Source organism: Rosa chinensis, chromosome 2 (genome assembly GCF_002994745.2).
Source record: "Rosa chinensis cultivar Old Blush chromosome 2, RchiOBHm-V2, whole genome shotgun sequence".
Lineage (NCBI taxonomy): Eukaryota > Viridiplantae > Streptophyta > Magnoliopsida > Rosales > Rosaceae > Rosa > Rosa chinensis.
The window spans coordinates 60,734,455-60,747,327 of NC_037089.1; the positions used below are offsets into that span (position 1 = coordinate 60,734,455).

At 45.9% G+C, this 12,873-nt stretch overlaps 1 protein-coding gene across 1 annotated transcript; it reads left to right on the top strand.

Moving 5' to 3' along the window:
• The first annotated feature begins 399 nt into the window (after positions 1-399).
• Positions 400-1,661, top strand: LOC121051378. The gene is made up of 2 exons (XM_040513678.1): positions 400-485; positions 564-1,661. Exon 2 carries the CDS (start codon positions 611-613, stop codon positions 1,625-1,627), a length of 1,017 nt encoding a protein of 338 aa, XP_040369612.1. The 5' UTR covers positions 400-485; positions 564-610; the 3' UTR covers positions 1,628-1,661.
• The last annotated feature ends 11,212 nt before the right edge of the window (positions 1,662-12,873 follow it).

Consider the following 12,873-nt stretch of genomic DNA (forward strand, 5'->3'; position numbering starts at 1 on the left):
ATCTGGGTGCGAGGGGCCTACTGTGGCGGAAGTGCTTCACTTCTACGAGTTAGTGTATGTGAAGCACCGAGGCTGCAAAGGGCAAGTGAACTTGAGTCGCCGGCAGGGAGCGCCCAAGCTGATCGAGAATCTAAGGGACTCAATGTCCTACTGGCGGGGGACCTTCTGCGTCGCTACAGACGGTTGGGAGTACCACGCCAGATTGAATGAGGAAGGGCCGACATTTAGGATTAAGTCTGAGTTCCAACCTATTCGAGGTTGGTGTCCGGTTTCCGCTGAAAGTATTTGGCGTGCTCACGTGCTTGCACTTGTATTCTCACTAACGACGTGTTTTTGTGCAGCGGGACTTCGGTATACCCTGACGCGCGAAGAAGAGTGTCACTTGGCGAGGATCAGAGGTTGCTAGCGGAACCGAAACTTGCTAGATTTCCGACTGCTGACCGGCTGGGAGTTGCTGGTCGACCAGCGATTAACACGCTCCATTGGTGAGGAGTCTCTACCATGTCGTTTCGTATTTTTTTTTGAATTGCGAGACTGACCGGTGGCTGTTTTTTTTTTTTTAGAAACTCCGCCGGGTAACAAATCGAGTCGCGACGCATTTGAGAAGGAGATGGACCGGGCGGAGATAGACAATTTTCTAGAGGCCATGTATGCCGAGGGGCTGGCGGCCCAGCAAACGGTGGTAAACCCCGAGACGTTGGCGCTGAGCCAGTCCGAGGTTCCGGTGGTGATGCCGATGCCGCACCAGTCTCATCTTGGTGAGGATGGTCTGCCTACAGTGCAGGCGGGGACCCAGACGGCCGGCGGGGATCAGAGGGGAAGCGTTGCGGCTGGGCAACAGAAGGAGCGGATGCCTGCCCACAGGCGTGGTCCTCAAAAGGTGGTGCAACCGGCGGACGATGTCATTGTGACAAGGGAGGAGCCGCCAGTGAGGGTGACGAGGACCGCCGCCGGGAACCAGAGGGCGCTGGAGAGAAAACGCTGGACGGCTGATTCTCCTGACGAGGAAGAGGAAGATGAGGTGGAGGTGGTCGGGGCCCGCCGTCAGAAGAAGGCCCGACTGGCTCCTGCGAAGACTGCGGCGGTGGAGGGAGAGGCGCCCGCCGTCAGTGAGTTGGACTCGTTCGCCGAGTATGCACCGTTTATGACAGAAGGGGAGCGGGAGTTCCTCTTCCATCTATGCGAGCGGCTGGGGTTCGGCGGTCTGGCGGGTATATCGCGCCCGACGGCAATTGACCAATCGCCCTTCAGCTCGGCGTTTGGTCAAATATCGGCGGGATTACATGATATGTTCGTGGCGGCGTCGAAGCAGCCCCTGATTGAGGGAGAGCTTAGGGAAGAAATCGGAGGTCTCCAGAGGGAGTTGGCGGAGGCAAAGGAGAAACTGGCGGAGGTCGAGCGGGGGCTGGCCAAGGCGGAATGTGACTATGCGGACGTCCGCGGCAAGCTCAATGTGGCCATCAGGCGGGACTTGGAGTGGAATGAACGCGTCTCCAAGTTGGAGCAGGAGATCGCCCTGCTGCAGGAGCGGATAACCGCTAAGGATAAAAAACTCATTATAGTGCAGCGGGAGTCCGCCGACAGGATGGCCGAAGTGAAGCGGCTGGGGGTGAGGTTACCCGCCTGAGAGCTGAAGGGAGTACCGCCGCGTCCGCCGCTGTTGAAGCGTTCAAGCAGTCGGCGGAGTTTAAGAAGACACTGACCGAGGCGGCGAAGGTTGGGGCCCGGGCAAATATAGACATGTTGAAGCGGAAGGGCGCCATTGACTTTGCGAAAGCGTCACAGCCTGACGCACCACCGGCTGAGAGTATCCCGCCGGAGACAGCAGTCGTGACTGCCCCAGCTGGAGGTACCCACTCGGGCAGCGGGGAAAGTGGCCCACATCCGACGGAAGGGTCCCAGCAGACTCCCCACCCCACCCCGTCGGAGGTGTCACGTGCCGGATTTCTGGAGGCGCACACCCGGGCTGATGGTACCATAGAGACTCCCAGTCCGACAGCTCGAGGGTCCGACCAAGCGAGTCGGTCGATTGTGCCGCCGGCTGCCGAAGCAGAAGACGTCGAAGCCAACCGTTGAAGCCAGCTGAGATCGCCACAGTTTTTTCTACTTTCCCCTTTTTTTTTGTAGCCGCTGAGGCATAATAGTTTGTAAATAATGTTGGGAAGTGAAATAAATTTCTGAATTGGTTTGCCATGATGTGCTTGAAGTGTTTTGAGTTATACTTTTCTTTTGTCGATCAATGAAACATTAAAGGAATTAAGATTGGTCCAAGTGCACCTCGTAGCGGACGGTCCGCCGACGATTGCTGGTGTTGCCAGTTGCCCTTAGTGCTAGACTTGGTAACAATGGTTTGAATAATTCCTCGTTTCATTGATGGCTGACTGATCAGTGTACAAAAGTGGGGTAGTACCCGTTGGGTAGCTTCCCTTAGCTAAATATTTGAACAAAAAATTTAGCTAAGTCAAGATGCTCCTGGGTAGCGGTCTGACTATTTGTAGTAATACCGAAGGTGCTCAGTATTCCAAGGGCGGGCCGTAGTGACGCCGTCCTTGTCCATTAAGTAGAAGGTGCCTGGGCTAACGACTTCCACAATTTTGTACGGGCCTTCCCAAGTTGGGCGGAGTTTTGTCGGTGGCGGAATGACTTCCTTCATGACCGAGTCCCCCAGTTGGAGGTTCCGGGCCTTGACTCTGGCGTTGTAGAAACGTGATACCCTTTGTTTGTTTTGTAAATTGTGTAAATGGGCCTTGCGTCTTTTCTCTTCTAGGAGGTCCCTGTCCAAGTTGACGCCGGCGCTGTTGGTCTCTGGGCAGTAGCCTTCGACTCTAGCGGTAGGTTGAGTAACTTCAATGGGTAAGACAGCCTCTGTGCCGAACATCATACAAAAAGGAGTTTCTCCGGTGGCGGAGGTTGGAGTTGTTCGGATGGCCCACAGGACCTCTGGGAGCTTTTCCGCCCATAAACCCTTGGCGTTGTCGAGCTTATTTTTTAACAACTTTTTGATTATCTTGTTCGCCGCTTCGACCTGGCCGTTGGTCTGGGGGTGGGCGACAGATGCAAAACTCAACTTGGTGCCCAAGTTGGTGGTGAAGGAGATGAGCTCGTCATTGTTGAACTGTGTGCCGTTGTCTGTAATGATTGTGTGTGGGACACCGTAGCGGCAGTAGATATTCTTCCAAAGGAAGCAAATTACCTTGGCGGTAGTTATTGCCGTTAGTGGCTCCGCCTCTATCCACTTGCTGTTGTAATCAATGGCAACAATGATGTATTTGAACTGACCCTTGGCAGTTTGGAACTTTCCCATCAGATCAAGGCCCCACATGGAATGAATCCATGGGCCCACGATGATTGACAGTGGTTCCGCTGGTGCGTGTGGGAGATCTGCAAATTGTTGGCATTTGTGGCAAGACCTCGAAATCTGCCGGGCGTCATCACCAAGTGTGGGCCAGAAATAGCCTTGTCGCATTGTGCGGTTGGCCAGGGATCTGGCGCCCGAGTGGTTTCCACATTCCCCGCCATGGATTTCTGCTAGGACAACCTTTCCCTCCTCTGGGGTTAGACAGCGGAGGTTAGGATGGGTGAATCCCTGGCGGTAAAGCTTGCCGTACTGGATGTTGTAGCGGGTTGCCCTTCGCTTGAGCTGTCTTGCCTGGACCTTATCTTCTGGCAACGTTCCGTTGCGTTTATATGTAATGATCTCGTCCATCCAGCTGGGGTTGACCTGAACGTTGAAGATTTCCGCCAGGGTCTTTGTGATACTTGGCTTGTCAAGATACTCCACCCTTGTGTCCGCTGGACTCTGATGCGGTTGGGCGGTTGCCAGTCTCGCCAGTGAATCAGCCTTAGCGTTCTTTTCCCTGGGGATTTGTGTGATTGTGTGAAATTTGAACTTTTTTAGCAACGTTTTGACGTACCCCAAATATGCCGCTAGCTGCTGGTCCTTGGCTTGGAAGCTGTCGTTGACCTGGTTGACGACTAGTTGGGAGTCGCTGAATATGTTGACGTTGCTGGTGGTGGGGTTTCTCCATATGTGATGAATTCCGCCTGGGTGTGAATGACCGCCTCACTCATGACGTGGTCGTACGTCGCATTGGGATGATTGTAATTGAGGTGATAGAGGAACGGTCCCTTGAGGAGTCCCTTCCTGAAGGCTGCCGATGCCATAGTTTTGTCTAGATCGCGGCACTGAGATGCTGCCGCCCGCCACCTTGTGACGAAGGCCTTCAGTGATTCGTCCTCCCCTTGCTTAACGCCGAACAGCTGACTTGTGTTGTGATGTCCGGCGGACAATAAGATGAAGCGGGAGAGGAAAGCGTGCGACAGTGCATGGAATGAGCCGACAGATCCTGGCGGACATTCAAAGAACCAGTTCATTGCCTCGCCGTCCAACGTTTCGCTGAACAAATGGCATAAGGTGGCGTCGTCGAACCCCTTGTTGTTGGTGACCTTCTTGAAGGTGTCCATGTGGACAAAGGGATCGGTAATTCCGCCATACTGCGACATCTTTGGGGTTTTTGCTTATGTCGGTCTGACAGCCTGCAGGATCGCGGCGGAAAAGGGGCCGGGTCTGGAAGTGAATAGCGGGTTCCGAGTTGACGCCGGGACGCCCGTCTCCGCCCGGATCAACCTCTGCTCCAGTTGGTGCATCCTTTCCAATAGCTGGGCAGTTGCATCGTCGGCGGAATCGGCCTGACTGACCTGCCGAGTTGGCTTGCGCCTAGGTATGGGCGGATCACCCTCAGTCCTTGCCCTGGCATTCGAGCGGTTGGTGTGCGGAAGTGATTCCGCCACCTGTTCTAACATTAGTTGAGGTATGGGCGGCGGTCCCATTCCCGACAACCCAGGTGGGTTCAGCGGTACATGCATTTGTACGACCGGCCCGGGCACCATTGTGCCGGCGGTGGGTCGACTACGCCTGGTGCTACGTGACTGCTCGCTCTGTGCCGGGCGGTCGGTGGCCGCCAAAGTGTTTTTTAGTTCCTCAAAACGTGTCATGAGCGCAGCCATCTGTCTTTGGGCTTCGGCCTTCTCCTTGCGCTCCGCCTCAGGCTCTCTGTTTGCCTTATGAAGATCCGCCAGTGCTATCTCGTACATGGTGACGAGATCTTGGCCTGACGGGCGGCTGCTGCCTGGATTTGCCTCACCGCCGGGGTTAGCCGGGGTTGTGAATAGTGCGCGGTTAACGCCGAACGCGGGGTCGGAGGGTTGGGGGATGGCGGGGAGTTCTGCCTGCTCTTCAGCGTTTCCCCCGCTACCGTTAGTCATGGTGATTGTAGCGGGATGACCTTTTGTTCAAAAGTTCCCACAGACGGCGCCAATGTTAATGCCTAATAGTCCAGCGGTAGCTGGATCTTAGCTAACGCTGATCCAGTGGGCGGATCGATAGTTGTGTTGTTATTGCAGCTCCCGTTACCTATCAAGTAAAATACAATGGGCGTCAGAGGGAGACCACGCCGGGCAGTCTTCAACTCTCCGATGCCTAAGTTAGTCAATGTATTTATGTTGACAAAATAACAGTAGGTAAGTATTGAATGCGCCATTAATGAGGAGAGAGGAGAGAACCTTTTATAGGTGAGGAAGAGACTGATCTTGTCTTTGTTTTCGATGTGGGACTGATATGCTTCAGTTCTCAGTTTCAGAAGCTTCTGATGCCATCTTGGCGCGGCGCGTGGCGGCGCGTCGGTGGCGATCTGGAGGTGGTCTGATGCTGAGGTTGTAGCCCGTCTAGCGGTGTGTCTGCATGTCATTCCTTCGGTTGGAATTAGTACCTTTGGCGGTACAATGAGCATGGCCCATTATAGCTAATTATGCTTGCAAATGTACATGTATGTACACAATCTATTTCAATTGCCACAGCCCAATTAGGATCACTTATCTTTAGCAAGTACAGGGTCTAAAAGCAGGACATGACGCTCTGAAATATCCTTGGGGAGCTTCTCATATATAAGCTGCTTGAGGTGGAATAACTCAGTTATACAGAAGTTTTATCAAATTTGAGAGAGAAATGCTTAGTTCTTGGCAAAGTTATTCCTACTTCATAAACATAATGTCACCTGTTTGCCATCGTCTGCATCACGATGAATCAAGATGTTCCCAATTTTTATACCTTTGCAAAATGCACGCAATGCATTTTCCATGCTCTCACCACTAATCATAACAAACAAGAAATGGTTGTTGTTAAGTGTAAACTAGAGACCAAGATATATAAAGGATATAAACATTTATTGTTATCTTCCAAAGCACCTAGAAAAGCGCTGAAATAGAATTGGATACATCACAATTCTACAGAAATGGTTGTTGTGTTATGTGTAAACAAGAGACCAAGATATATAAGGGATATAAACATTTATTGTTATCTTCCAAAGCACCTAGAAAAGCGCTGAAATAGAATTGGATACATCACAATTCTACAGAAAAAAGATGGTGACCAATCCAATTACCCATATATTCAAGTGCACTGGTCTGATTGCCACATATACCTGATTTAAAGCTCACCTTCGAACAATTGAAACTCCACATAATTTCTTGCAGAAATCAACCCCAGTATAAACAGATCCTGAAATACAAGAAAAGACCAAATTTAAGGACATGCAGACTATTCCTTCTGCAGAACATGTCTAAATGTGCAGAGATAAAAGTCGACACTACAACATCCCATGAAAGACCAGACAGACATATAAGCTGCCACTAACTGTCAGCCAAACATGTATGAAGCTTCATAACTGGTGATTCATAAAGAGATGCACATATATACAAGCAATAAGAAGAGGGTGGTGGAACATAATGGGCACACCTGGTGGAGTTATTAGTTGTTTCTCTATGAATGGCAAATGACCAAGGCCATGCTCCACAACCTTGAGACCACATCAAAGTATAAGAACATAGAAGCTGAGCTACGGTATAAATGAAAATTGAGAAAGGTGTGAAACAAAAATTACCAGACGAATTAGGCGATCTGAATAAAATACAAAATCATGCTTTGATATTTCTCGGTCTCGAATCAGTGTATGCATGCCTCTAATCTGTAATATGAGAACAACTAGATTAAGGTCTATGAAATGTGATTGTGAAATATTTCAGAGCTTAAAATTACAATATTAATTAGAGTTTGGCATGCCTAAATTAGAGAAATGTTCTAAAAAAAAAATAAAAATCAACAACGTAAGACTAATTTAAACATTTAGTATTGAGTCAGTCACAAAAAACATTTACTATTAAAAGTCTGGAGTCAAAGATGCAAGAAGCTCAGGAAACAAAGTTTGGAGTTTTCTTACTTTTATGCTCTAATAAGTGTCACAAGTCAAAGCCAAAATACAAAGTTTTGACTCCCCAAAAGAACAAAAGTGAAGAATATGCTTACAACACCAAATAACATAAAACAGAAGGCATACCTGAAATGTGGACTGTATAACGTACACATTAGGATATATTTTGCAAAGATCATGCTGACCAAGCTTTGTCCGAATATGTTGTACAATTAAATCAATAGCAACATGGTTATCGCCTCCCCGGGGAATAATCACATCAGCGTACTTCTTTGAGGGGAGAACAAAATCATCAAAAGCAGGCTTGACAAACTTGGCATACTGCATAATAAGCATAACGCTCTCGATGTGATTTTTCAAATTGAAAAATTACTATAGTCATACTCTTCTCTTACAGAACTCAACAGGAAACATGGTTATGTATTCCCAATCTTATGAACTGAGCGATGCACCGAGTAGTCTTGTACAAAGAGATTGTTCAAGAGTGGGGCCTTACCTGCTCAAGAACAGAGTCAATGTCCCTGCCCCTCTCAACAGTGTCTCGTCTTATTCTACGGGGTTTTTTACTTCAACAGTGTTTGAACTCTTCGAGGACTTTTGAAATGATACCTGAACTTTCAAAGTTATCAATGTGATACCTGAACTCATTTTTTCGTATCAACGTCGTACCTGCGGTCGATTTCCGTCACAGAACCGTTAACTATGACCACGTGCCCAGCCCGTGAAGCACAAAATAAGGGTAAAAATGACATTTCCCACTTCCTTTAGTTCTTCATGGGGTTTTTTAGTTCAACAGTGTCTGAACTCTTTGAGAACTTTTGAAATGATACCTGAACTTTCAAAATTATCAATGTGATACCTGGACTCATTTTTTCATATCAACGTCGTACCTGCGGTCGATTTCCGTCACAAAACCGTTAACTATGACCACGTGCCCAACACGTGAGGCACTTAATGAGGTTAAAAGACTAATTTACCCTCAAAAGTATTGTTTTTTATTTTTGTTTGCTTTCTTTCTTTCTTGTTTTTCTTTTTCAACGTCTTCTTCCCTTTGATTTGTCCCATCCGATTGGAAGCCATGGCCGCAAATCAGATCTCACCTTCTCTCTCAACCGCCCAACCCTTTCCAAGCACTACTTGACTACAACCACATTGAACTCAGCTAGATCCATATGGCTACCTTGCAAAAATTCAAGCTCCTCGCCACTCAATGCCCCGTCATCGCCTGAAGCCCTATGTACAGCCCATCCGCCAGCCCCGTCATCCACCTCCGCCGCCGTAAAACCCTCAGATTGTTCCTCACCTTCCCCGACTGCCACTGATTGCCTCGCCAGAGTACCTCTTCCTATGCTCCCACTAAGTACTGATATTACAGCCGCGAATAACCAAAGACCCGTTCTTTTTTGGACAAATTGATTAGAAGCTGGAATCAGTGAAATGATCATTGCCCCATTGTTCGATAAATCATATACGGATAAATATAGTTATATACAGACACACAGTTGCGGAAAAATCAGTTTTGGGTTTTCTCCCATCATCACCATCCTTTGCCTTTTCGCCGTTGTTGAGAGAGAGAGAGAAAGAGAGTTGCAGAGAGAGAAAGAGAGAGACTCTCAGTCTCCTTCACTTTTGCAGATTTTGATTCAATTACAAAGACTATTTTTGAAATTCATGAACTTATGCTGTGATGTTAGTTGCGGTGAGGAAGCTGAGTGCCACGACGGCGTGGCCCGCCTCCGTCATATCTCTGGCAAGCTGCACAAGAAGGTCTGGATTGCCGCCGGCCATATTCTCTCTCTCTGTCTCTCTCTCTCTCTCTGATCCCTTTGTCTGAAATCTCAGGTAAATTCCAAGTCTCAAATCTGGAGGCCAAGAGTCTTGAAACCGTCTACACCGCTCCGGCCTGCAATAAATTCAGAGAAGCAAAGCCGTTGAGCAAGTTGTGCTTGGAGAACTCCGATGAGATAGAGTCCCCAGCGGTGTCCATCCATCAGAGAATTGGATTCAAGTTTTGCTTTGGGTTTTGCATTTTGCTAGGAAATGTCATCAACCCATCTAATTGCATTTTGCAGATGAAAAAGGAAATAGAAATGGAGAAGAAGAACTAAAGGTACAACAGAACACGTGAAGAACTAAAGGAAGTGGGAAAAGTCATTTTTACCCTTATTTTGTATCTCACGTGCTGGGCACGTGGTCATAGTTCACGGTTCTGTGACGGAAATCGACCGCAGGTACGACGTTGATACAAAAAAATGAGTTCAGGTATCACATTGATAACTTTGAAAGTTCAGGTATCATTTCAAAAGTCCTCGAAGAGTTCAGACACTGTTGAAGTATATACTTTTGAGGGTAAATTAGTCTTTTAACCTCATTAAGTGCCTCACGTGCTAGGCACGTGGTCATAGTTAACTGTTCTGTGACGGAAATCGACCGCAGGTACAACGTTGATATGAAAAAATGAGTTCAGGTATCACATTGATAACTTTGAAAGTTCAGGTATCATTTCAAAAGTCCTCGAAGAGTTCAGACACTGTTGAAGTAAAAAACCCTATTCTACGAGCAAGTCTGACATCAGCATCTGAAGGGCAAACAAGGAGACAGCACACATTCAAAGAGATTCTTTACTCATTTATATTTTTCAAAATAAAAAAAGAGAAATGAAAAGGTGAGGCTGATTTTGAGTAGTGCATATAGCTTTTGGCATAGCCATTCACATATTTTTATTTTCTTTTCAGAAATTTTTAAAATAAAAGGTTAGGGTAGATGAGATACTAAAGAAAACTTCTACTACTTTTATAAAAGGAAACCATTATTTTATTTATTTATTCATTTTTTAAAAACCTACAAGCTGATAAGAGTATTATTTGAAATTTGAAAAAAAAAAAAAAACAATGTAGATATTCTATATGGCTTGGCTAAGAATAAAAAGTATCATTAACCATCCAAGCGCCTATGCCACCATGGTTTCTATTAGGCAGTAGTTTACAAATTAGCAACCTTAGCACCGATAGGCAGTATGAGAACTGACAAGTCAGCTCTGGAGTTCCATGCCTTTTCTTATCCAGGATTCATAAATATATTTATATATTTTCTTTTCATATTTTATTGCAGAAGCAAATCTTTCTAGACTCTATAAAACCATGTAATTTGACATATCAAGACCACATGGTGTGAGAACCTAAACAAGGATGCCATGCAAAAGTGCAAAACATAGCTAATGAAATTATGGCAGTGACAGAAGAAACGTAGACTGAGGAAATCAAACCTGTGTCGACAAAGATCTTCATGTTCATCAAATTACGTACGCGCTGGTCATGGAAAACCAGAATTCCCTCCAAGATGATGACATCGGAAGCATTCACCTGACAAAGAAGTAAACAAAATGCATCCACAGGTGAATATTAATTAGCAAGGCAACGACAATCAATTTTAGAAGCAAAAGAAGCTTTATACCTGGCGAAAAGTATCAGAACAGCGTCGATGTATCTTAAAATCATAAATTGGAACTTGGACAGACTGCCCGCACTTTAACTTTTGAACACATTCTAACATCTGTTCGGTGTCAAATGCGTCTACAAAAACAAAATGGAACCATCAGATACTGAAATAGAATTTTAGCACAACAAATAGCGTACTTCCACTTGAGAGTAGAGAAATAGAATTCATTCTCTCTGTAGGGATAAAACAAATCCATATATATCGTACTCTTTAAATACTATTAAAAGATTGTCTTCGTTTCAAAAAAAAAAAAAAGATTGTCTTTACACCATTTTAATGGCATCGCGTTGGCACAGGGCTACATCTAGCCAATAAGTTCATAACAAATGAGTTGTCCGGTCTTGTATTGTGTTAAGTACAATAATGCGCCTATTGCACTTAGGTAAGGCACTTCTGCCGTCATCATCCCTGGGACAAAACGTATCCTTTTTAGGGTCAAGACTACGGATGGCCATGAGAGTGCATCTTGACTTTATCAAAATGCCAAAGCATTCATTGACATGGTATACAAGTTCTAAATTTACACAAAACCGTGTTCTCCCAAGGTCCTTCACCTCAAACTCGGATTTCAAGTGTTCAGTGGTTTCCCTTAACTCTAAAATGTTCAAATTATGTTCATCAACATAAACTGCGACAATTGCAAATTCGGAACTTATCATGGAAACGCGTGGGCATAGTTCATCATATCCCTTCCCATTCAAGTAGTCACTTTAGTAAGCGTTTCAACCTCATTGCAAAAGCGTTCAGTGGTCTAGAGCCACTTGATTTAGATAAATGAAGTCCATAAAAACCTTAATTATATTCCGTATCTAGATCCCCATAAAGATACGTAGTGACCACATTCGTAAGCTGCATATTCAACTATTTGGAAACTACCAAACTGACAAGGTAGTGGAGTGCAATGACATCCATTACGAGAGAATATGTATTCTCGTAGTCGATTCCAGGACATTTTGTGAGAAGCCTTGCGCTATAAGGCGAGATTACCATATGTTTTTCTCATCACGCTATCTAACGAAGACCTATTAACGTCAACAGGTTTTATGTTAAGAGGTGTTGTCATCTCAGGCCTGAAATTCTTCCTCTTCGTTAGTGAATCCAATTCAACCTGGATCGCATCTTTTCATATAGGCCAATTTTCTTTACGTTGGCATTCTTCAACGGAGTAAGGTTTGATGTCATTGATCTCATTATTTCCACGTCCTCATGTACACTAGTGTAGTTCGTAGAGATCTGTATATTCTCAGGAATTGGTTCTAACATTGAGGCGTCCCCCAACGATGTCTCTTGGACATAACCACAATCCAGAATATTCTCATGAGACGGATTTTGAATATCAATGATTAATGGATCAAGTTGTGCCAAACTCGCTCTCTTCCTAGGGCGAGAATCCATAGAACTTATGGGTCTCCTACTCTCTCTAGCGAAACCCATGGCCTATAAAACCACTATGCCACCTTGTGGCGTCACAATACCACCATCCTTGGTGATGGTGCCGTGCTCATCTCCTCTGGGTGGCACCATGTCCTCTTTTGGGGACATCAATCCTTGCAGGCATGTTTACAGCAGGTATATGTGATCTCGTCACTTTTAGGGGATCAAGATGAGACATAGTGGAGACAGACCACGACAATTCCTGTCGTTTCTGTTGAACGTTGACGTCCTAATCTCCCTCTAACGACGAGAAGACTGTCTCATCAAAGTGACAATCCTCAAATCTAGCGGTAAAGAGATCGCCTGTCATGGGTTCTACATAGCGGACTTATAGTTGGAGATTTATATCCAACACAAATATGCATTCGTTGCAATGACCCATTTTGATGCACTGTGGAGGTGCGATTGACACATAAACCGCACACTAAAATATGCATAAGTATGAGATATTAGACTTGCACCCAGTCACTAGCTGTAATGCAAATAAAGGTTGAGTGGCTCCATCATAGACGAATTTGTATAGCTACATGCGATATTGCATAACCTCTAGCAGAAATATTGGTGTGCATTACCAATGTTCGGGCTACCCGTATTTGTTTAATGGTGGCTTTTCTGCGAGACCATTGGCGTGCGTATATGGGAATATGATGCCTAATATCAATCCCCAATGATATGC